The 25,518-nt window shown below is 43.4% G+C and overlaps 1 protein-coding gene across 1 annotated transcript in view; it reads right to left on the bottom strand.

Moving 5' to 3' along the window:
- The window catches only part of UROC1 (urocanate hydratase 1), a 68,364-nt gene that overhangs the window by 6,907 nt on the left and 35,939 nt on the right, over positions 1–25,518 (bottom strand). Inside the window, exons 13-18 of the mRNA XM_015429374.1 lie at positions 24,399–24,471; positions 21,296–21,417; positions 14,282–14,352; positions 11,145–11,243; positions 8,894–8,993; positions 7,217–7,298 (exon numbers count right to left, since the gene is read on the bottom strand). Of these exons, the coding sequence (XP_015284860.1) occupies positions 7,217–7,298; positions 8,894–8,993; positions 11,145–11,243; positions 14,282–14,352; positions 21,296–21,417; positions 24,399–24,471 (547 nt within the window). The remainder of the gene's footprint in view (positions 1–7,216; positions 7,299–8,893; positions 8,994–11,144; positions 11,244–14,281; positions 14,353–21,295; positions 21,418–24,398; positions 24,472–25,518) is intronic.

Here is a 25,518-nt window from a genome sequence, read left to right as displayed (position 1 = left end):
ACCCCTAGCGTCCCTCTGCCAGCACGCTGCAACCCGTTCATGAAGTTTCTCTCTCTCCTCCTTCCATTCTCTCTCTCTCTTGCCCACTCCTAGTCCCAGCGTGCTCCTCCTCCCTGGCCCCTTCCCCTTGCCGCCTTTTATGTTCCCGTCCCCGCTCCCAGGACCTCCCTTCCGCCCCGGGGTCTAAGCCCTGCCCCTCTTTATTTGCCGTCACGCTGAGAGGGCGTATCCCCGTTTGTTTCCCGTATGCCGGTGGCGGTTCTGGCGGCCTCTGGGCCACGCCGCCGGCACCGCTCCCCAGCTCCCGGCTCCCGGCCCAAGCTCTGGGCCCTCCTGCCCCATCCTCCTCACTGTGGCTGCCGCTGCCCCACGGTCCCCGGTCTTGCCTCCTGGCTCGGCCGGGGAGCCACTCGCCGTGGGGTCCTGTCTCGCTCGCCTCCCGTCTTGGAGGGGCCGGTCCCTGCCCCGGTGGCAAGGTAAGGGGGTTTGGACTCGTGGGGGTCGGCGGGGTCGGCGGGAGCCCGTTTCTCCGGCCCGCAACCCCAGGAGCAGGACAACTATAATAACTTAACATTTCATATCAAAGGTGTCAAGAAACTGGCCTTTCTCTAGCTGTTTTATGGCCTTTTTAGATTTTATGTGGTTCTAAATTGTTTCAAAATTTTATGTAAGCCGCCCTGAGCCTGCTTCAGCGGGAAGGGCGGGGTATAAAGCTAATAAATAAATAAACTGCATATTAGCAGCAGTTAACATTCTTCGAAAGTTCTGCACAAATAGACACACAGTGCTCATCAAGGATGCATCTATTACACTGGCAAATTTAAAACAATTTTGCCCAGTTTCTAAACCACAGACTTACAGGGTTGCCAGCCTGTAGCTGACAACTGGCGGGAAACACACTGGGAGGCCTCATCAGCAACATCATAATATCATCAGCTATGCAGTGATGTCACTTCTAGCATGACCCAGAAGTGACATCATCACATCACTGGTGATGCTCTAGCACTCGCCCAAAACTCTAAGGTTTAACCATCACACTGGAAAAGATGTCATGACATTTCTGGTGACACCAGTCACCCCCAGTTTCCCCCTGCAGTGTACCCCTGCTGTATGGCTAAAGAGCAGTGGGCTCTCCCACAGAACAGGACACCTGGCTTCCCTAGAACCTTGGGAGTTGTAGTACTACGGTCAAGAGCTCAAACATAAGGAATTCTTAATATCTTCCCAAAATTGAATATATTACTGGATTACATGGCCCTGGGATCAAAGGGCCCATGTAATCCAGTACTGTATACTCTGAACAGCAGGGGCTCTTTAAACTTTACTGTCTGAGGTTTGGATCTCAAGCCTTCTTCCACTTGTACTGCATCCCATCTGTTGTGGGAGTGGTCTTCCACTGCAGAGTGCATTCCTCTGGTACTAGGCACTTTCCACCATCCTGAAAGATACATGCCTTGCAAGAATGGAAGTGCCCAGTGCCAGAGGAACATGCTCTGCAGTGGAGAGACACCCCTGCAACAGAAAGGGACACAGCACAAGCAGAAGGAGGGCTCAAGCATCCAAGCCTGAGATCCTTTTAACAAGAGGTGGCGGGGACTGAACCTTGGAACACGTGGAATTGCAATTCAACTTTGGTGGAAATCATGACCAATCAGATTCCATTGAACTTGTATTATCCACAGGGGGTACAAAACAGAGGAAATCTGTTTGCTTAAATCTCACTGAAGTATAAAAGCTTTCAGTGAACGAAATGTTACTGAATGGTAGACAGAGACCTAACTAATATTACCAGGAAAATATTGTCAGGAACCATGTCAGTATTTCCAGCTGGGCTAGCCTGATAGTAATAAAACCTAGTTCTTAAGAGAATTTGAAAGATTTCCTTTTCCTTACCCAAGTTCCCTCTCTTAATTCTACACTCCAGATATCTCCATGTGATTCTTGAACAAAATCAGTGGTTAAGTTTTGCCTTCAAAAGTCAAACCAACAAATCCAAAATCAGTGAGATCCAGATTTGCCTTCCCCAAGACACCTAAAAATGATCATAAATTAAATCTACAGCTAGTCATGTTTGTTAAGTTGCGTTTTCCAACAAGTCTTCTCACTTTTATAGGAGAGCGCTCTGCCCTCATTAGCACTGGGTCATATATTCAGATAATTAAAGAAACATGTGGCATTTTGACCTAAACTACCTCCTATAATTTCCAGATGTCTCCCTTCAAGGTGATCAAAGAACTCCAGGCCCCTCTTGCAATCAAGACATCACACTGTTGACTGTGTGCTTCAGTCGGTAAATTGACTCTGTCTGTTTGTTGCTGCAAGTCACTTTGGCCTCCTGCTAATAAACAGGACTTAAGAATGGAGTTGCTGTAACAGTGGTTACACCCAATGTTACTGTAACTCCACATATGGTCTAAATAACAGTAAATGTGATACAAATTCATATGAGTAAATTATATCTATCTCTGTTTGGGCTTTGTGATGATCAATCCTATAAATAAATACATAGAAAAGATAATTTCTTTGATCACTGGAAAGATTAATTAAAATCTTCCAAAATTCTTAACCAAATAAAACTATCATAGGAAAAGCTGACAGATAAAATCCAAGTAAACACATCACTGTGCATATTAGTAACTTTGCTATCATTTTCTAATATACCGGAAGTTTAACAATGAGGGATGGATACTAGGAAACTGAAAAACTGAAAGTTAAAAGTGAATTTTGGGGGGGACATTTTTAGGGATCGGATGCATCTGATCTCCATAAATCACAAAATTTAGCATACCCTCATCCCTTCTCATTTGCATTGCCGACAGTCCAGATGGGAGACCTATAAATGTAAGTAGGAATGTATGCACTTACTAGTTAGTAGAAAACAGGAATAAGAACGTATGAGATATCCTGTGTAACATCATGCCTTGAATTACATAGCTAAGATATTAAGAACTGCCCACATGATCTATTGTTTCTGGGCAGAACTAAACATGTTGCAAACCACTTTTGCTGCAGTGCAAACCAAATGATGCTTTGAACCATGATTGTGGGAGCTGCATCAGCTCTGTAGCTCGCTTTGTAATTGCAGCAGTTGCACTTTGAGCCTCCAAAACAAAGCTGGGTTCTTCAGTTTATTTATTTATTACATTTGCATTCATGAAGAAGAGCAGCATACCTGTGCGTACCCCATATTTTCTTCACAACAACCCACTGTCACTATAGGGAGCTAAGTGAAAATAGTTTGCAGTTATTCCTTTCAACCTGCACAACTAAATCAAACAAGCAGAGTGGACTGAAGAATCCAATGCACAGTCAGGTACTGCAGTGATGAGACAGAATAAAAGAGGTTCTCTGCCTGAACTAGACACTAGAAGGCTCTCATGCCCTAAGAACTGTTGTAAGTTCAGTGCCCAATTAAAAGAGATTTGTTTCATCAAGTCCCAATTTTGCTGCTTTCTGGGGAAAAAATGCCAGAGCTAATTGGGGATAGGGGGGTGATGGCTGGCACTTGACCTGTTTTGCATCAGCAATCTGTTGCTGCATTTTAGTATAAGGGCCCCTTATATTGGGGTCTGAAGGTCACAGTTTTTAAATGTAGCTTGAAGGACATCTAAATACATTCCATCCACTCACATTCTGAGTGCATACACATATAAACATGGTGTTGGGTGTAGGATTATTTTTTTAAAAAATCTCCAATCATTTTGCTTTTGTTTAGAAAAATGAGGCTTCCAAATCATGCTATGGCCACTCACCATAAGACATTTGAGTCTTTAAAAACATCTGGATATTAATGAAAGAGAATCATACAACACTGGACCTCAGTCAAGGAACGAGTTTTAAAAACTCCAGCAAAGCCCCTTTAAACCACACAATAAATTGTCTTAGTTTCCCAGAAGTGGCCAAGGCCAAAGAAAGCCACACGTGTCAGACAGGCTTTTCTGAATTATCATTCTTTTCTTTTTTTGTACAACCAATGTGTATTTGTAACTCATTTGTACCCAGAGGTCATTTCGGGGGGGAACGCGGGGGAACGCAGTTCCCCCGGGTGAGGTACGGGGGGTGGGGCACATGACGAAGCCCCGCCCCCTGCTTCCGGCCGCCCCGCTTCCGGCCCTCATTCAGCCAGGAGGAGGCAGGAGAAGAGGGAGGGTAAGTTGCTTCCCCCTGCCTTCCTGCCTGGGGCCAGGGAGGGCCTTTGCGGGGCTTCCTTGCACTCCCGCCGGCCTTGCAGGTCCACCGCCGGGCCCCTAATGGGGCTCGGCAGTGGAGCTGCAAGGCCAGCGGTGGCGGCCGGGACCGTTGGGGGCGGGGGGTGTGGCCTTATGACACATTTTCGGTGATATCAGGGGGTGTGGCCTTATGACACACTTCCGGTGATGTCAGGGGGTGTGGCATATGTTAATGAGTTATGCTAATGAGTTCCCCTAGCTCTTTTTCTACGAAATGACCCCTGTTTGTACCTACAATCCACACATCTTGCATCAAGCCTGTGCTTCTTTTGCAAGAATATCAGATTTCCTGAGCAATTTTTGTTTTTGTTTTTGGGTTTGCTGTTCATTTCCTTAGTAGAACTTTGATTGCTGTTGAACAAAGAGTCCAACGGCACCTTTAATTAATGAAAGCTCACACCTTGAATAAAACTTTGTTGGTCTTAAAGGTGCCACTGACCTCTAAATTTGTTCTATTGCTTCAGACCAACATCGCTGCCCACCTTTATGTTTGATTGCTGTTGTGATTATTTTTATGAGATGTGACAGCACCAGTGTTATGAACACCTACTGGATAAGGTTTTGTGATACAACTAGTGATAAGCAACACAACCCCAATTCTTCCATGCTGATTTATGAATCTGTTCTTTCAAAGGGAAATTCTTCAGTGGCGGAGTTTCTATATAGTCTACAGAACTACACACAGGCCAGGATCACTCATCTAGTTGTATTTTAAGTCACAAATGCCAGCAAGGCTATCTCATCCCTCCCCCATTCCATGGGAGTGCTCATACTGTGTTTTATTGTAAGTATTAGGAGGCTATGGGTTCCCATTCTTTTGCACTAGAAGATCATCTAACTAGAGTTCTTGGGCTTGTGTTGTGTGTGCAAGAAGCAGCACAGCAGTCCCCCCACAACTATTCTTCCCTCCTCAGTCTTACCATCCATCTCTTATGGGACATCATATGATTGTCATTGACAAGGATTTGCAGAGTTATTGGACAAAAGCTAAGTGCTGTCTCTTTAGTGCACAACTGGCAAGCAAGCAAGCAAAGAAGGTGCCACATGGGTCAGATTTTTCTGGGCCAGCATGTTTTTCCCTGTGTAAGGAGCATGGCATCTTTGTTCAGCCCAGGACCCCTCACATCACTATTACATCACAAGCTATATCCAACAGATGATTTTCACAAATGGAATGTCATGGGGCTGTTAATAGGGTCCCCAGGGATCAGTCTGACACTCACTTCCCAGTCTTTCAGTTTGATAAAGTGGAACGTGACAGGAAATTTTAGATGAGTCTGACCCTTGCAACTTCCAGGCTAGAGACAGCATTCTCTCTTGAAGAATTCAGGGGTGGGGGGGGCAGCTTCAATATTGCAAAGTAGCAGCAGCAATACTCTGGCAATCCATCAATCACGCTCTCTCTCAGCAATTCAATGCTATTAGTAAGCAATGGTAAAGCAAGCAGCAGTGGAAAATCCATCAACATACAGTCTGGCTAAAAATCATTAACATGAGGTATGGCCATCCCTGTTCTGAAAAACACTCAGGATTGTCCTGAATAGCTGTTGTTGTTTACATAGGAGACTGTCAGATGTGCCCCTGTACTTTAGTGGTGAAAGCAGGCAGAAATGAACTGGTATGAAGTTCTAGGAAAGCATCATGGAGAGCTGGGAAAGCATTTCACCCATCGTCACCACTGAATTCAGTTAGAGAACTAATAAAACATTCCAAGAGCACCAGCAGCATTTGCAATCCACTTTCAGCATTGTGGGCATCCCAGAACCACAAGCTTTATGTCACATGTGCACCTCTTCACCCAGTTCCTTGAATACCCAGATGACCAATGCAGGTGGGGCCTGAGCTGAAAATAGGCACCACAATCCTTACATGATTATGGCACAAGAAAACTGGCATTACTCATTTCCCATTAATTTCAGTGAAGTTTACGTTAGACAATATCCCCATAGATAATGAGTAAAGAGTGAAACAGAAGCTCTGGAATTCCCCATGCAAACATACTTGCCAATCGTTGCCTTTTAGCAGTGATGTCACTGGAACTGAGAATTACCAGGCTTGACATATAATTGTTTTCCAGCTTGTAACACTCCGTTGTATGACAACTTGGGAAATGACCCCTGATAAACTCTTCTCTGGTCAGAATGTTAAAAAAAGATTCCGTACGTGTATGATCAGCATTCAGCAGACCACTCTTACTCTGAATGAACCACTGGCTGATGTGATGTGAAATCATGAGAATCACAGAGTATTTTGGTGGCAGTTACCAATCTGTGGAACCCCCTGCCCTTATTTGTTTGCTTGGCACCCTCTCTGATGGCTTTTAATTATTTAGTTAACTTCCATTTGATGCTGTTGTATGGGCTTATAGGTTTTCCCTTTTTTTAATGTGAGTTTCAGAACTGTTTACTTTCATGGTGATATTGTTTTAAATAATTGTGGTAAGAACTAAGGTCAAAAAGCCAAGCAACATATTTTAAACACGTAATTCATTCATTCATTGATTAATTAACAAAGCTAGATGCTTTTGAGGTGAGTGTAGAAAAACTGTTTCATGTTAGCAGCTTATTTCCAAACTCTGGTATTTGGGTTAATTGTTTCCTGCAAATGTTTTATGTAGTAGTTGTTGTTTTCCATCCAGATCTTAAAGCCCTCTTCTGTTCCTGGGTGTGCTTGGTGGGAGGGAAGGGTCAGTTTCCAAACTCTGCTCTGGGTGTTATGGGTGTGTACGAGGCAGGTGAAACAAAGTAACATCAACAAAGCACTACTGCACTCAGGTGTGAACATTATGAGTTGGGAGACAACCCTTCGAAAACAGTCACTTTTTTCTAGACGCTCACTGAAAAAGTTCAGAAATGCTAAGCCAATTCCGAATCAAGCTGAGGGAAATTAATTCATCATAGCCTTGTATTGCTGTGTCTTTCTTTACCTCTTTTACTCACCCAGCTTTCACCAGACAATATCTTATTTCAAAGTCAAGTTCTCCTTACCAGCCAACACCACCACCATTGTGTAAGGCAACCCAGGTAGCCCCTCTAAACGCATCTCCTACAAAATTCTGAACAGCCATATCTGCAGGGGAGGAAAGGAAATAAACAGCTGATGTACATGCATTTTTAGGTTTGTAGAAAGGGGGAAAAACATGGAAACCACACCTTATTTAAAATCCAGCCAATTAAAGCTGAACTATCTGATTATTGTATTTCCCAACCTGGAGTGTGCAACCCCATTTGTCTTAAAAGAGTAGTAAATATTTCCCCCATGCAGCTTGCTCCCAGCTTTGGTATGCAAAATACCAATGTACATATTCATATATCCAATCCAGAGTCAGTCATCAGTCTTGCCCTCCCAACATGTAATGTGCTTTTTTCAAATTTTAAAATGCAACATATAGATTTATTCAACTAAGTGCTCTTTTTTATTATTTTTTTTTAAAGGTGCAGAACTTCTCTGGGTATGAGATCAGTTTGTGACACTCTCTGCTGTGCACAGCTAGCTTCTACTGCAAACTTGCAGAACATTTTTTTCCACTGTTCAACACTGGACAGAAATCATTCATCACTACATGATTAGTGCACTTCCAGAATGGGTCTGCCATTCAAATAATGTCCGTCTGCATGCAGCCTAACACAACTTTGCCACTCTGACAGGGGAAGCATTTATTCTTTCCGTCTACTTTCTCCCTTTCTCACAATACAAGAACTCGTGGGCACTCAATGAAATTGCTAAGCAGTCGGGTTAGAACAGATAAAAGAAAGTACTTCTTCACCCAAAGAGTGATTAACACGTGGAATTCACTGCCACAGAAGGTGGTGGTGGCTACAAGCATGGACAGCTTCAAGAAGGAATTAGATAAGCATATGGAGCAGAGGTCCATCAGTGTCTATTAGCGACAAGGTATAGATAGGAACACTCAGGCTGGGGCAAGTGATGCACTGTGTTCTTGGTGCTGGGGGGGGCAACAGTGGGAGGGCTTCTAGTATTTTAGGCCGCTGTGTGACAGAGTGTTGGACTAGATGGGCCATTGGCCTGATCCAACATTGGCTTATGTTCTTATGAGCCATTCTCCAAGGAGTAGGAGAGTTTCATATGTAGCTTGATCCTGCTCATGTTACAAGATCAGGCAACATATGAAACTTTCCTCCTTACCTTTCTCTCTTTATCTACCACCTTCACTCTCTTCTCCCTCACTCTCCTTGCCTAGACCGGGCTTTCCTCGTCCTCCACCCCTGCTGCATCCTTTCTTCTGAGTCCTGCTTAGAAGAACGTCAATCCCACACAACAGTCTCCACAGCTGCCATCACCCCACTTCCTCCTCTCTTCTCCCTTTCTCTGTGGGACACCACATACACATAACAACATGGGGGTGAACCAGTTTTTGGACTAGCTCTGGAAGAATACATCTGGTTTAAGGGGATGGCTTCCTCTAGGAACTGTAGAAAATTTTTGGAGATTTCCCACGATCACAGCTGATCTCCAGAAAACTAAGATCAGTTCCCCTGGAGAAAATGGCTGCTTTGGAGGGTGGACTCTATGGCATTGTACCCTGCTGAAGGCCCTCCCCTCCCCATACCCCATCTTCCCCAGGCTCCATCCCCCAAATCTTCAGGTATTTCCCAACCCAGAGCTGGCAACCTTGACTGAACTTATTGAACGTAACAGCTGACCTGCACAAAGTGCTGATCCATCATAGATATTTGACGTCTCTCTGTAAGGGCTGTCTGTCCCACTTACATCATGGTGATCTCGACTAAGGACAACAGGCCCCTGTTGTTTTTTAAAGGAGAAAAGATTGGGATTTTTCATGTGAAGGTTATGCCAAATTATGGTAAAATGTATGGACCCTTTTTTACAGACGTCAGCCAATACAGAGTTTTCATTAACCACTTAATTTTATATTAACTACCCAATTAAAATAATTACATGGTCTCTCAATAAAGGCAGGCCCATCTCTACGCAAAATGGGATAGACTATGGTGGGAAGCAGATATTCTCTATTAAAGAGAGAAAGATCTATTCACAGACCTCCCAACCCATTATCACATCTAGTTTGCCCTTGAGCTGATAGGATATAGAGTTTGATCCTGTTTTGTGCTTCTAGCAAAGCCTGCGGTCTATTTGTATCCACTACAAGGATGGCAGTGGCCAAAACAAGATTTTGATAACATTTTAAAAAGAGACACAATATACACTAAAGGGTATGGGAGTTTGACCTTGCACTTCAGAGCCCTGGAGAATTTTCCTCTCTTAGGCTATGATTGTTTCATAAAACTATTTTATAATTATGGGCTCTTTGCAAGCTCCAAAAAAGATCAATGGTATTTAAAATATGATGATAAACATTTTCAGAGTAACATAAACCAGACATGGCTCAGTCAAGACTTACCGGGTTGAGTCTTTACTATGTATGTTATGATTATTCAGTTATGGTACTGAAAGATGCCTGGTATTTTGATGGGCATAAGTGCTATCCCAAGGCATATGTTAGCTTTGGTAATATCTTTTACTGAAAAACTCATGTGCTCAGAAGCCATTATGGAGTTTGGCATTATTGCCAGTCTTCAATACATGCTCTGGAATATCAGGGCCACACTATTCTCTCTAAAGGTGTGCTCTCTATCAGAGGCTGGAGCTTCAGCCGCTGGCTTGACTTTTTCCAGGCCACAAAAGCCAGCGGCTGAAGCTCCAGCCTCTGATAGAGAGCACACCTTTAGAGAGGAGAATAGTGTGGCCCAGGCTCCCAGCATTTACACCAAGACCAGCTTTATATTGCCTATCAGTCACAGGTTCTGATGTTGTACACGCCTGTTCCTTTGTGTACCAAAAGGGGGTTCTGAGGCTTGCAGTCAACCCAGACCAGTGTTTCTCAGCCTGTAGGTTGGGACCCAAGAGTAGGTCATGGGTCAGTCCTCCCTAATGTCTGCCCATCCTTTTTCTATTGCTGTCTTTTGGATTATGGAAACCAAGATCTGACCCTGGAAAAAGTATCTTTGATACATTAGTTGGTACCCCCCCCCCCTTTACTGCATATGCATGTTGATCAAGCAAAATGTGTTCTGGTGGTTACTAGAGTGAGTTTCTTAGAATCTTAGGGGAGGGGGAGTAATAGAGAAGGAGAGGGTGGTCAAAGGCTGGAATGTAATCTTCATATGCAAAAGCTGTGTATATTAGAATGCCACACACTCCAGGTTCATAGTGGGGGCAATGTCTATTAGTTTCTCAAAAATGTCTGGTTAGCTGCTGTAGATAATGGAAAGCTGAACTAGATGAGCACCATGATTATCGTTTGCCTAGGGTGCCAAAAAAACATGGGCCAGCCCTGGATGGGTCACTATACCAAGTAAATTGGGACTTGTGGGCCACTGTACCAAAAAATTGGAAACAGCTGATCCAGACCATATTTGCCCGCTAGGCTAAATCCTACAAGATTCCTAGTTCATGCCCAGGAATGCTATGCCCAGTACAGAACACTGTTAACTATGATGGCTTCCCAGTGTTTGTACCTAAAGCAGAAAAACCACTTTTGTTACCCTCCTCGATGAGTACAAAGAAAGCATATCCACGAATGAAAATTTATGAAAATGCTACAATGGATCATTCCAGATGGGACAGAAAAAAGAGTAGAGTTCAGGAATCTTATAAAATGCCACACCTACAAAGATTCAGCACAATATGTAGTTAAAGCTGAACTCATTTTAAACTACTACTCTTGTTAATTTACTACAGATTTATTGACTTCAAACAATTCGTATTTTATATGAAAAGACTTTGCCCCATATTCTCCATCGGAATTTTGATCCTGTCAATATGATATTAATATTCCCAGTAGGTGGCTAGACCCTACTGCTCTTTTTCTTCCAGACCAATCTTAAATCAAAATTATCAGGTTACACTGAGTTAAAAAAACACAGTCTGTACCTTGATCCTTCCTTCAGCAATGCCTTGGTTAATAGCTACTGCAATAGCTACACGGCCATTCTGATCAGAATATAAAATCCTGGCTTGGGAACCTACAACCTAGAAAGTAGAAACATTGCCACAATAAAATGTCTTGGTTTATCCCCATGGCCCAGATATGGCTATAGCCAAATCTGTCTTCTTTAAAGACAGGAAGGCCTGCCGTGATCTGGTCCATGGGGTCGCGAAGAGTTGGACTCGACTGTGCGACTGAACAACAACAACAACAAATGTTGTTATCTATACTTACACAATGAAAGTTAATTATTTTGTGATTAGCTGCCACAAGCCAGAATATCAACAACTTGAGACCCACAATCCAATATTAAGTTTCCTCCTTGTCAGATATGAAGCATAGGACTGGAATTATTAATGGAAACTAGAAATGAACTATGATTGTAAAGAATGCCAAATTTCTGTAATGCTTTCTGTGTGCAGTATTTGATCTGACAAGTGGGAACCTGCAAGGACTTGCAGGAAGCATCTCATCCTCCTGCTATTTCCTCTTTCCCTTTCCTGAAAACCCCCATAGCCTCTTTTTCCTGCTTCCTTCTCTCCTTCTAGGGTTGCCAACCCCCAGGTAGGGCCCAGAGATCTCCTGGAATCACAACAGATCTCCCAGCTACAGAGATCTGTTCCCCCTTAGGGTTGCCAGCTCCAGGAAATTCTGGGAGATTTCGGGGTAGATCATTGGGAGGGGGAGGTTTGGGGAAGGAAGTGGCCTCAGGAGTGATGTCATCAAATCAGGGATGTCACACGGGGATGCTCTGGTTTGAGGGCAAAATTCTATGGTAAATTTGGCCTAAACCCAACCTGTGCGATGTCACCGATTCTATGACATCATTTCCGGGTGACATCATTGCGTCGGGGAACATCACAGAATGCCCCCCAAATCCCCCTGCTGGTGTGGCGAGGGGACCTGGCAACCCTAGAACTGATCTCCGTCATCTGGAGAGCAGCTGTAATTCTGGGTAATTTCCAGCCCTCATGGAGATGCTGGCAACCCTCATTCCCCTGGAGGAAATGGATGCATTGGAGGTCAATGGTATTTATACCCCTCTGAGGTCCCTCCTCTCCTCAAACCCCCCCATCTCCAGGTTCCCCCCCCCCCAAATCTCTAGGAATTTCCTAACCTGGAGTTGGCAACCCTATCTCCTACCCACCCAAAAGCCAAACTATCTTTATCTGCTCCCCTGTCTTAAGCTTTCCCTCCCCCAGGCAGCCTGTGCCTAGGAAAACTGGCACAGTTGTGTGGTGCTGACTTTTATCTGCCTCCCATCTTCAGCTATATGCATTATTTATTTATGCCATTTACACCCCACCTTTCTCCACAGTGGGGATCAAAGCAGCTTACATTATTTTCCTCTTTACCTTTTTATCTGCACAATAACCCCATGAGGTAGGTTAGGCTGAAAGTATGAGACTGGTACAAAGTCACGCAGTAAGTTTCCACAGCAAGATGGGGATTCGAACCTGGGTTTCCCAGACTCTACTCTGAAACTGTAACTGCAACACCCAACTGGATTTTACAGGGTGACTGTTGTTAAACCATAGCAAATAGCTAGGCCTAGTTGAGTCATGCAAGTTGGGTGGTATCAAGACACCCAGAGGGTGCTCCCAGGCCTAGGGTTGCCAGCCTCCAGGTGGGAGCTGGAGATATCCCAGAATTATAAGTGAATTCCAGACGACAGAGATCTGTCCCTCTTGAGAAAATTACTGCTTTGGAGGGTGGACTCTATGGCATTATATTTGGCTGAGGCCTCTCCCCTGCCCAAACCCTTCCATCAACAGACTCTACCCCAAAATCTCCAGAAATTTCCCAACCTGGATCTGGCAACTGTCATCAGGCCAGACCCAAATGAGTCTTCCCTCAAAGGCCAAAAACAGGCCTGGAAATGACCCTACCCACTCCTACTGCATTTTGATTCACAGAAATCCAGCCTGGAATAATGTGTTTGCCTAACAACAGCCACTGAGGGAATCAGTTGCTTAAAGTTGCAGGACTCCTTTAGAAGGAGGAGAAGGAGGTGGTTTTATAACCCACTCTTCACTACCCGAAGAAGTCTCAGGGCAGTTTACAATCACCTTCCCTTCCTCTCCCCACATCATATACCCTGTGAGGTACCTTGGGCTGAGAGAGCTCTGAGAGAACTGTGACTGACCCAAGGTCACCCAGCTGGCTTCATGTGGAGGAGTGGTGAATCAAACCTAGTTCTCCAGATTACAGTCCGTCACTCTTAACCACTACACCAAGCCACCCAGTGTTTTTTTTTTTAAGATTTCACATTTTTCTGCAAACCTGAGGCCATTTTCAGGTTTGTAGAAAGATCTGTCTTGCCTATTCATAGCTCCAATCCTTGCTAAATTTTTCGCTTCTATGCATGGCTTCTATGCATGGATGGAAATAGAATATGGTATTTGTAAAACTGGTTTTGTCCAAATCTGCTAGGTTGGTGGATTATTACATAATTACATATTATTCATCTGAAGCACTATTTTTAATGATTAGTGTTTCAATCAAGGTCAATTAGATGAAGGAGAAGAGATTGGATTCATACCCCGCCCTTCACTCAGAGTCTCAAAGCAGTTTACAATCTCCTTCCCTTCTTTTCCCCACAATAGATACCCTGTGAGGTAGGTGGGGCTGAGAGAACTCTTTGAGAACTTCTGTTGAGAAAACAGCTCTGAGAGAACTGTGGCTTGCCCAAGGTCACACCAGCAGCTGCATGTGGAGGAGCAGGGAATCAAACCCGGTTCTCCCAGATTAACGTTTGTGCTTCTAACAACTACACCAAACTGGCTCTCAAAGGAATCAGAGTTCTATGTGATCCACAATTACACAAGCAATAGCAGACAGCTTCTTAAAATTTTGATGAGTGGCTGTGGAGAACCATCTACAATAAAATGGACTATAAATGAAGTGAACTAAATAAATTTGATAGGCAAGCTGTCACTAAAAAACAGACAAAAACAAATTTGGGAACTGAATTTATCATTGTTAAAGACAAACTGGCGATAAGGGAATCCATATTACCCATATCTTGATCTGGAAGGTATATTATCTAGCCCAGGATCTCTAAGCTTCATGGTACACATACCAAATTATGCCTCCTGGCTTCTTCAATCCAGTGGATGTTATCACGGTACTGCTGCTTCACGGAGTCATTCACTATGAAACAAATGAAGCAAAGAAGTGGTTCATAAAATTACTACAACCCATACTAGTTATGTGGCAGCTCCAGAGCCAGCATGCAAATCAGCTTTGGGATATACATAAAAAGGAGACAGACATGCACACCACCAAGATGATCCTACTAGTGTTAAAGAAGTAGGAGGAAAAAATATATATGATCTATTGCCTTGTCACTAGGCTTATATATAAACATTCAAGTCCCAGGGGAAGAAGAAAGGGTAGAGTGTTCATGACCAGGTAGAACCTCCTGCTAAAGAGGCCTGTAAAATATATGTGCCAATGTTCAGGAAAGAGACGTTACTTCACGCCTGCCCCAGCATGATACTTTTCATAATGCTTAGGGTTTGACAGCAAGATGCTTTAAAATATACAGTGAGGATTAAAATGTCAGCGTTTTTAATAACAAAGAGTCAAGACTGAAATCTGCTTCCTTAGAATAACTACCTTACACTACAAAACTTTTATGGAAATATCATCTGTAAAGACATTAATAGACAAATAAAAAATAAATTAAACAGGGGGTTATATAATGTAATAGGGGAAATGTCATAGAAAACAGTCAGAGAATTGTCAGACAAGAAATGGCCATGGGAATTCCTGACTTGAACCTCTCTTCAAGTTGGGGTCAGCCCATAATCCCAACCATTTCCTTGTGACTTATTTATGAGCATGAATGTTATGGAACTGGAATCAAATCTCACCAATTTTCTAAATCTGTCAAATTTTGAAATTTGGGCAAATTTGACCCCAATTTGATAACTTGGTAATCAAATTTTAAAATCACAGTTTGACAGCAAAGTCCAAAATTCACCTGTTTAGATAGACTGAATGATAACATAAAACAAATTACATTATACTGCAAGTAAGTTAAATGTGTGTTGCTACTGCATATCCTATGACAAATATTGATTTCTGCATACTGGATCCTGTGAGAGAATGGTTTCTACAGTGTGTCAGGTGTTGAATATGGTCTCCAACACATTGTTAAATACTGATCAGTGCATGAAGCCATCTCCAAAATAATATGATATCAAATGTAGATGACAAATAGCCAACATCCATCACCTACTCAAAGAGCCAGAAACCATTAAGAGAGTATTCATTCACCATTAAAATTTGCAGAGAATTCCAGGGGAAAGTTCAGAGAAAGAATGGAGACATTGGCCCCTGTTGCAAAATCCACCACTTGTGCCATTGTGTTTTTAGAAGCTTTCAAGTAGTTTTTCTCCTCATCTTGTGGCTTCCTCTCTTCTTCCCAGGTAGAGTTACTGCTATTTTAATAGTCTAGTTTTTCTTTAGGGAGCTTGGGGAGCCCTTCTTGAATAACTGAATTTCATTTGTCTTTCTTTTTTTAAAAAAATGTTGCCACTTCACCCATGAAAATATTCTTATATCAGGCAACGCTGGCGGCCTCTGCTATTCGCTGACCTTTATTTAGGTTTTAGAAGATACTAAAAGTACATTGTGATCTCATCCACTTTATCTCCGACAGCAAGGAAGTTGACTCCCTAGCAGTAAGGGTTATTATTTTTATTTGCTATTGTATTTTTACATCATCCCAACATCTCCAAATACAAGGAGAGCAGGGAACACATTCTTCAGTTAGTTGACTTTCCCACAGTTAGTTTCACTCCCACTAAGCCCTAATCTAGTCAAGCAATCATTTTGCAGAACGTATTCAACTACTTAAGGAGCTATCCCATGTCATCTTAACAACAAAACTGGTAGCTTTGGCTGTGCTGACTACTTGTCAAGAATCTAATTTTGACTTTAAGAATGTTACAGGAAGTGATCAAAATATATTCTTCAAATATATTTATCTTCAAATATATTTCAAATAGTGCAAAGCTAGAGCAAAAAATATATTTCTCAAATATATTTCAAATAGTGCAAAGCTATAGCCAATTTGATGTAGTGGTTAAGAGTGGTGGACTTTAATCTGGAGAACTGGGTTTGATTCCCCACTCCTCCCCATGAAGCCAGCTGGGTGACCTTGGGTCAGTCACGGTTCTTGAAAGAGCTCCCTCAGCCCCACCTACCTCACAGGGTATCTGTTGTGGGGAGAGGAAGGGGAGGAGACTGTAAGCTGCTCTGAGACTCCAAGTGAAGGGTGGAGTATAAATCCAGTTCCTCTTCTCCTTCTCGTCCTCCATCTGTTCACCCTATACCAGAGTGAACTACTGGCTGTGTACTTTACTGTCTTCTTTCTTCTACATATGGTACAGCTCTTATTATTTCTTGCTAACATGGAGAGGCAGCACGGAAGAAAACACAATCTAAGGGCCATGTCTTTTGAACACCTGAAGCTGCCTTATACTGAGTCACATCCTTGTTCTGTCAAGCTCAGTACTGTCTACACAGGTTGGCAGCGGCCCTCCAAGGTCTTATGTAGAGACTGATCATGTCACTTGCCACTTGTTCCTTTTTTAAAAAAATTGAGATGCTGAGGATTGGAACTGGACCCTTCTGCATGACAAGTAGATACTATACCACAGAGCCACAGCCCCTCCACAAATCAATTAATTATTCACCATGATGATTTGCAGCAGAATGTGAGATCTGACCTAATAGAAAAGACTCACATTTGAGATGGTGCAAATAGGTATAAAACTGCTGCCTGTGGCAATTTATTCATGCATGAAAGTCATCACTTGACACTGTGGTCAGGTAATGAACAAATAAATAAAATAAAATAAATATATAAAAATATGCAAAAGTCAGCCTTGGGTTTTAGCATTCCTTTTCAAGCTCTGTGTAATAAAGTTTTACCTTTCTTATCCTCAAAAATGAAGGTGAATGGTAGAACTGCATCACTGAGGAATGCCCCAAACTCAAGGAACTGAAATTTTGCTTTGATCATTGTAGTAACTATATACTCAAGCCCCCAAAAGCCCCAGTAGCCTAGCAAAGGAGCATCTGCAGCTCTTTATCTAATGGTCACCTCAATCCATGAGCCAGTAAAGGTAAACATTTACCTCAAGTATCAACTGAAATTGTGAGAATATGGACTGATGGCGCCCTCATAGAATTTGATTAATAGTGAAGCCACTGTATGCTTGCCTCACCACAAGCTCAACTCATCATTCAATCCACATTCAACCTGCGAGCATTCAGGCCACTTCTGGCCACTTTGCAGTGGATGATAAACACAGGTTGGGTGACCAGCTGGGTATATAGCAAACCCATCACACACTTCACCCATGTGTCAAACTTGGTAGTGATTCAGTCAACTCACTTTCTCAGTATACAAATCCAGTCCTGTGCCTTGGCTACCTGCAACATGAAAATGGCACAGCACATATTTAACAATCTTTGGGGTGTGATTTTATGTAGATTAAAATTTAGGACTGTAGCGGAAGTACTGTTTTGAGCTCGCATAGCTGAACCACAAGCAGAGCATTAAATACCAAAGAGGTCAAAGAGGATTCCCTGAATGGTTCATTTTAATAGTCATCTTTTCCAGCTTTCATTTCTTACTGAATTCCTCTCTTCAGAGTTCTGCCAAGCACAACAGCAAATCCAATAATAGAGCTCCCACCAAATCTGCTTCAGTTAGCTAGATTTTAAAATGTCATTTTATATACACACCCATACAATTCCAATGGCCATTTGCTTGTGAGACATATATCCTCTTAGCCTTATCATGCATTAAAATATTTTGTTGTGTATCCCTTTGAATGGTGGGAAATGCAAGGCAATTATTTCTTGGGCTGGATGTCATACCTTCAGGGAGAAAAAGGGGCTCCTACTCATCACAGTGTTTTTGTGGTGGACCACTATGGTCCCCAGTCCAAATACACAGTCATTTTAGTGTCAAGCTGTCTCCCAACTGCACAAATCAAAAGTAGTCAGCAGCAAGCCCCTATGGTGTTTAATACCAAATACAGGTACTCCTTTTTAATCAAGTAAAGTTTGGGGTGTGTCACTACTAATATGTTCATGCCCATTCTCTCAACAAAACCAGATTTGGAAGTCTTGCAAGCAGCCCATGCAAGGCCAGTATTCCTTTGCAACCAAACCAATCAAGAGAAGTCTACATTAGATTTTTTAAAAGCAGAAGAATGTTGAAAGCTCACGTGGAAAAGCTGCTGTTCACCCTTAAAGTGTGACAACATGAAGGATATGAGGTATATTTCCAATATATTTTTCAGAATATGATCTAACAGTGCAGTCTTAAGCACGGTTACACCATTCCAAGTCCATTCAAGTCAATGGGCTTGTTTTTGTTGTTCAGTTGCACAGTCGAGTCCGACTCTTCGTGACCCCATGGACCACATCACGCCAGGCTTAGAAGGGTATAATTTGGATTAGGATTGCAGAGTATATTATTCCACCACCACCAATGCTCCCTCTAAACTGCAGAGTCTTGTGAGCAAAGATTCTACTTTGTGAGCTACTGGCATTAAAGTTGTGAGTGGGCGATTTGGCTACTGCATAAATATAATTTGCTCTGGAGCCCTCCTTCCTGAGCGAAGACAAAAATGTGTGAGTTGGAGGCTTACAACCTGTGAGCTAGCTCACACTAACTCATCTTAGAGGGAACACTGAGTCCACCACCCATTCTTCCAAGGAGCACAGGATAGCATATGTAGCTCTTTATACACATTATCCTCACAAAAACTCTGTGAGTCAGGTCAGACTTCATAGTTGACTTGGTATATGAACACATATCTCCGTGCACCAAACTGAATATCCTATCCATTGTACTTAATTGTTTTTTTATTAAACCCTTTCCAAGAAGCAGAGGTTGCAGTTAGACATTTCAATGATCCCACCAATAAACATGTAGGTAGACCTAAGGCCTACCATGTGAAATCTCAAATGCAAAAGACTGGGAAGCTTACTTCATGTGGAGTGAGCCAGCAAAGACAAGAATTTGGTAATCAGTGTCTCTCATGGGCAGCCAGTTTGGTGTACTGGTTAAGAGCAGTGAACTGTAATCTGGAGAACTCGGTTTGATTCCCCACTCCTCCACATGAAGCCAGCTGGATGACCTTGGGTCAGTCACAGCTCTCTCAGAGCTCTCTCAGACTCACCTACCTCACAGGGTGTCTGTTGTGAGGAGAGGAAGGGAAGGAGATTGTAAGCCGCTCTGGTAGTGAAATGCAGGGTATAAAAACCAACTCTTCTTCTTCAAAGATGTAGGTCCTGGGTCTGCGCCGGAGCGGTCCAGGATTGGGGTTCCCTCTCCCGGCCTTCGACAGGGCGCCATTGGTGCCGGCGCCGGAGGTTAGGAGCTTGGGTGTGCTCCTGGACTCCTCGCTAATGATGGAGGCCCAGGTAGCTGCCACTGCCAAGTCGGCCTTTTACCATCTTCGGCTGGTGTGACAGTTGGTCCCCTTCCTTGACCGCGATGACCTGGCCACAGTGATCCATGCGATGGTCACCTTGAGGCTAGACTACTGTAATGCTCTCTACATGGGGCTGCCTCTGTTGCAAATTTGGAAGCTGCAACTAGTGCAGAATGCTGCAGCCAGGCTGTTGATGGGTCTCTCTAGATGAGACCACATCCAGCCTGTGCTGAAAGCGCTGCACTGGTTGCCAATAGCGTACCGGATTCGCTTCAAAGTGCTGGTTCTTACCTTTAAAGCCCTATATGGCCAGGGACCAGCCTACCTAAGGGACCGCCTTTCCCCACATGTTTCCCCAAGGGCACTACGGTCGGGAAATCAACATCTCCTGAATGTTCCAGGCCCCAAGACAGTCAAACTTGCGATGACCAGGGCTAGGGCGTTTTCGGTGGCGGCTCCTATCTGGTGGAATGAGCTCCCAGAGGAGATCCAGGCCCTGCGGGACCTTGTACAGTTCCGCAGGGCCTGTAAGACGGAGCTCTTCCACCAGGCTTTCTAATAGGAGCCGCCGCCACCACTGTGCCATCAACGCTTTATAATCTCCGTACATTACCATCGCTGGCGTGGGTTCCATCGGAGGGACGTTTTTTAGGGGATGACGGGGCAGTGGGAACATGCACTGCTGCTGTTGTGTGGCTATACCATTGAGAACACCATCTTGGCTTAAAACTTGGAAGTGAGTAAGGGAGCACTGAATGGTTGTTATGAATTTTATCTAATCTGTTTATTTTGTATTTTAGTATTTTATACTGTTTTATTGTTATTATCTGGCACTATGCCTCTGTAAGCCGCCCTGAGCCTCTGGGGAGGGCGGGATATAAATCCAAATAAATAAATAAATAAATTTGTAAGACACAATGAACTGCAAGTACCTCAGAATTATCCATGACCAGGAGGACTATCAGCAGTTCATCCAGGGCTATCAACAGGGTGGGGCCAATGGATGCTTCACCCTGACCTGGTTCACCTCATCTAACAATTGTTTTAAAAAGAGACTTTCAATTTGTGACATGAAAACCTCTACTAAAAATAAAAAGGTTTTAAACAATGGATGACCTAAGGCCTGTCACATTCCCTCAGCCTAACTTACCTCAGAGTATTATTGCAAGGATAACATGGGAATAACTGTACACTGCCCTGAGCTCCCTGGAGGAAGAGATGGATGGATGGACTTACCAATATCACCCTTTGTGTGTTTTTGTCCTGAAAATAAAATCCCTCTTTAGCTCTTATGAGTGTAGATATGCCATGGCATGAAGTGAGTAAGGGTTTTTTGTTTGTTTGTTTGTTTGTTTGTTTTTAAGAAAGTGGTCTTTAGAAGTAGGCAGAAGCTTCTGGAAGTAATTGGTAGTATTCATCTTACGAATGTCTAACAATTTGTAAATATTGAAATGCGCATAGACACTTGAATTTGGCAACAGGGCTACATAAGCTCCTTATGAGGAACTCCTGGGTTTTCCATTCATTCCTTTGGAACTCCACTTGGAAATACAGCAACCCCACCTAGCAAGAAAGGCTAGCTATGTCCCGGCATTCATGTAAAGTTTGGAAGTCAAATCATGCCCCACCTTCCTGAAGCACAGCATCTTCAAGCACTGATTTGGCAACTTCATCAGTGACTACCAGGTCTTCTGGGTTGCCCGAGGTACAAACCCACCGAAATGGGCCAAATCCCAAAGAAAAAATGTCACTGGGAAGAGAATATGCTTAATGATTAGAAGATAGTTCAAATTCCTGCCATATTTATCCTGGCAGTTAGCAATGCTTTTCTTTCATTAACTGAAGATGGAAGAATTTCAAATATTTCAAACAAACTAATCCAAACACAAGGCTCTTTGGACCTTTGTTTCAGAATTTAAACAAGGCTTTGCAAACAGGCATAAGCCACTGTGCATGTATAATCATAACCCACACCTGCCATGAACGTGTTCTGAAAGAAGACCAAGAGTTTAATCAAAGCAGGGTCTTTTATGATTCAACTGCAAGCAACCACAGATGGCATCTGGTTTTGGTCCCAGGCCGGTTGGAGACAGATGGCCAGTTCCACCCTGCTCTTCTTTGCCTTTAGGCAAACATATCATGATTTAGCACTCACTACCTCTGCCCTCAAGAGGCAGACACAAGAGACGGGAGGGAGAGGCCAGCTGTGTGAGGCTGGAATGCATACCAGAGCCCTTTGCACCAAAACACAGGTTTCTGGGACAGATGCTCTCATTTTGTGTGCTATCCAATGTTTGAAGTCTTGCACAGGTGACCTTTGTGCCATTTCAGAAGACTCTGAGCACTATCCAACTTTGTGCAGGGTAACAGCCAGGTCAAAAGCAATTGGGGGGGATGCACCATCTATGAACCAGCACATTTAACACAACAGACGTTAGTGTGCATACTAAGTAGTCTGTCCTGCCCTTCTCCAGGCTACCTCTTCTATCACTACTCCATAGTTCCATAGGAGTGGTGGTCACTGGAGGACTGTGTGGAATCAGATGACATCCTCAAGGGATAGGTTTGGTCTCTGGAGCACTAATTGTCAAACCCTGCATGCCTAGTCATGGTCACCAGAGAGCTGCTGTGTTACAATCCCCATAGCTTTCAATGCCAATGCCAATTTACAGCAGCAACAGATTTCAGTGGATCTTTCTCCTTCATAGATGTGTTTAAGTCCACAACCTTTGGCAATCATTCTGGGCTTGTTGAGACACTACCTTTCCAAACCACTGGTTTCATGATATAGAGGAATTTCAGACAGCCTATGCATTCCATCTCAGGAACTGTTCGCTAATGTTTTTTTTCTGTCATTGCAGACAGAACCATTTTAGTAACTGTTCCCTGACAGAATATATTTACCTGTTCACACAAAAATGCTTCTGTCCTGTTCGGGAAGTGTGCCTGAAGCATTGTTCACTCACACTGCTTTCCATCAGTATTCAATCCCTTCTACCACTTCTGAAGCACTATGGGCTGCTGTATAAAATGCTCCAAAATGCTTCCTGCAATGACAGTTCTTTTTGCGCCCTTTTTCTCCCCGTGCACGATTGTCCTCTTTCTTTCTTTTTTTTAATGTTCCATTGGGAGCACTATGGCGTTGAATCAGGACTACAAAGCAGTGCCATAGAGACTCCATTGAGATGCCTGGACACCATTTAGATACACTGATGTTCACTACTGCATCTCAGCATACATTTTAAAAGGTAATTTTGGGGCAAATGTTGTATTTATCATGTCTGTTTAAAGATTAAATCAATGAAAATAGCAATAAGCACAAACATACCAGCACAGCATGAAAAAGGAGGAGGAGGCTTCACTAGTTTGGGCTTTGATTAAAAAGCACCAGAATAGCCTGCAACCCAGCAGTTTTCAGAAATTCCAGGCTCCATTAATTTTAAAGTAACCAATGCCTCTTTGATTCCAATATTTAATAACTAATGCTAGATGAGTGCTATTGATGGACATTCTTTTTCATTAAAAGACACAAAGGCAGAAAAGAAACTGGTCTGCAAAGGGCATGCGTTTACCACTTCAAGCATGTCTAGAGAGGCAGCATACAAAGTACTTGATTGTACAGCTTGTTTAAGTGGGAGATCAGGGGCATAAGTGAATGGTGAGACAGATGTGTGGTCGATTTTTAAAAAGTTTGCTTTAGACGAAGTGTAGACTGAGGCACACTCACATAAGCACACACAGTCCATGGTTTGTGGGAGTTAAGGAAGGAAGGAAAGCTTCCTGGGTTTCAAAACTGTCCGGTTCCCCCCCCCCCCCATGCTTGAACTCTGTATCCAGTGAGCTCCTTGTTTCCAGGGGCCAGCAGTAGTGAACGTCAGTGTATCTGAATGGAGTCCAGGCATCTCAATGGGGTCACTATGGCACTGATTTGTAGTCCTGCTTCAGCGCCATAGCACTCCCAACAGAATGTGTTGTTGTTTTTTTAAAAAAACTCTCAGGGAGATCGTGCATGCGGGGGGGGGGGGATGGCGGGAAAAGAAAGTGGTGCAGTTTGAAATGACAAACCACTTCAGAGACGGCTCTTTACCGGAAGGGAAAGGCTGTGTGAAACAACCATCCCAGTACCGGTTTATTCCATGACAGTAGTATAATAGTTTAAAAAGGGTAATGTGAAATTCCTCATAGAATGCAATTAGAACTTTAAGAAGTACCTAAAATAAAGTCTGGGAATTTTTTACCCTTTGGGGATATTCACATGATTGTGAGGTATTTTATGCCTAGCTTGAATTCACTGGACTAAAATGCCCCAAACAGATGTGGAACAGCCCATATATACACAGTTGGCCCATTGTGTTTTACCTCTCATGGCCAATTTTAATAGTACTTTCCTATGATCAGAATTCCTTTCATATACCTCCTTCATGCTTGCATATATGTGTGCACCTGTATGAATGAAAGATAGACATGACTGGCTTCCCAAAAGATATGAGAATTGCTACAGTATAGAATCTAGTACGTAATGAACAGGCTTTCTTATAAATTACTCATTCACTTAAGCATCTGAGCACATATGGATAAACAGACGTGACTAGAAAAAAGTCACTTCAGAACTGACTGCTCGTTCAGTAGCTCCCTCCTTCCTTTCCCACTTCCCTCCCAAAGCACAGATGCATCAATGTCTCATTTTTAATGCAACATTTGCTGTTCTATGTTCCACTTTCCCCTGCTTACCCCATAATGTGTTGAACATAAGATGGATATCGGAATTCTCCTTTGTTGGCTCCTTCTTTTCCAACATCAGCCCCTGCAAAAGAATTCTGGTTGCTTAGACAGAAGTCAACCTATGTTCAATAAATTCACATGGGAGAATTAATAAAATCTAGGATTCATAATCAGGTATTATAACAGACATGGGCCAATGATGGGTTGGTTGTCCCTAAGATTATGAGCTATTACTGTGTCACAAGACTGACAGCACCTACTAGTTGGTTTAGGAGGTACCAAGCCAAAGTAGTCTGGGAATCTGAACAACATGGAATAAATTGTCCTTTAAATAATTGGATTTGGAAGGACAAAAGGCATTGTGCTAGGGTTGCCAAGTCAAAAAAACTCACCGGCGGGGGAGCCTCGCCGGGCTCCGGGAGCCGTCCTTGGATGTGCGCGCGCATGCCGCCAGCACGTCACCAAAAGTGACGTGCGACATCGACCACGTTGGGGGCGTGGCCCGGATTGTCGGAGGGAAAACCATAGAGTTTTCCCTCCGATGATCCGGGCCACACCCCCAACGTGATCGACGTAGTTGCGTCACCTCTGGTGACGCAGCCACACTGTGCTTCAGGGGGCGGAGTTCCCCCCAGGGCCCGATTCTGCGGCATCGGAAATTGGGTCTCCAAAGCGGGGGTTTACCCGCCACCCGCCCCCACTTGGCAGCCCTACATTGTGCTGATCCCAGAACCAATGCTATCTGATCAATCTTAACTATGTTGTGGGACTGTGGGGTTGCAATCCTCCTCTTGTACGTCGGTTACATCCCATATTGACTTCATAGAAGCTGATAGATCCAGTAACTTTGAGGTACAGATCACTTTGGGCCTTACAAGGGTAGCTGACTTTATCAGAGACCACACAATTAGGGCTTTTTCAGATTTTGAATGAGAAAGCAGTGATGCTGCTCTCCCGTTCCTTTAGTATCTCCAGACTGGGAACTTCCTATGAATAAAACAATCTCAGATGAACATTTTTCAGCCCCTTACTAAATACGAATGTATCCTTGATCAACCAGCAAGACAGAAATGGCTGGGGGGTACAAGCTATGGATTGATGGCAGATCTGGAATGTAAAAGCATAAAGT

Source organism: Gekko japonicus, unplaced genomic scaffold (genome assembly GCF_001447785.1).
Source record: "Gekko japonicus isolate JY-2015 unplaced genomic scaffold, Gekko_japonicus_V1.1 scaffold12, whole genome shotgun sequence".
Classification (NCBI taxonomy): Eukaryota; Metazoa; Chordata; class Lepidosauria; order Squamata; family Gekkonidae; genus Gekko; species Gekko japonicus.
The sequence above is the reverse complement of the archived record's forward strand: the minus strand, read 5'-3'. Positions and strand labels throughout refer to the sequence as shown.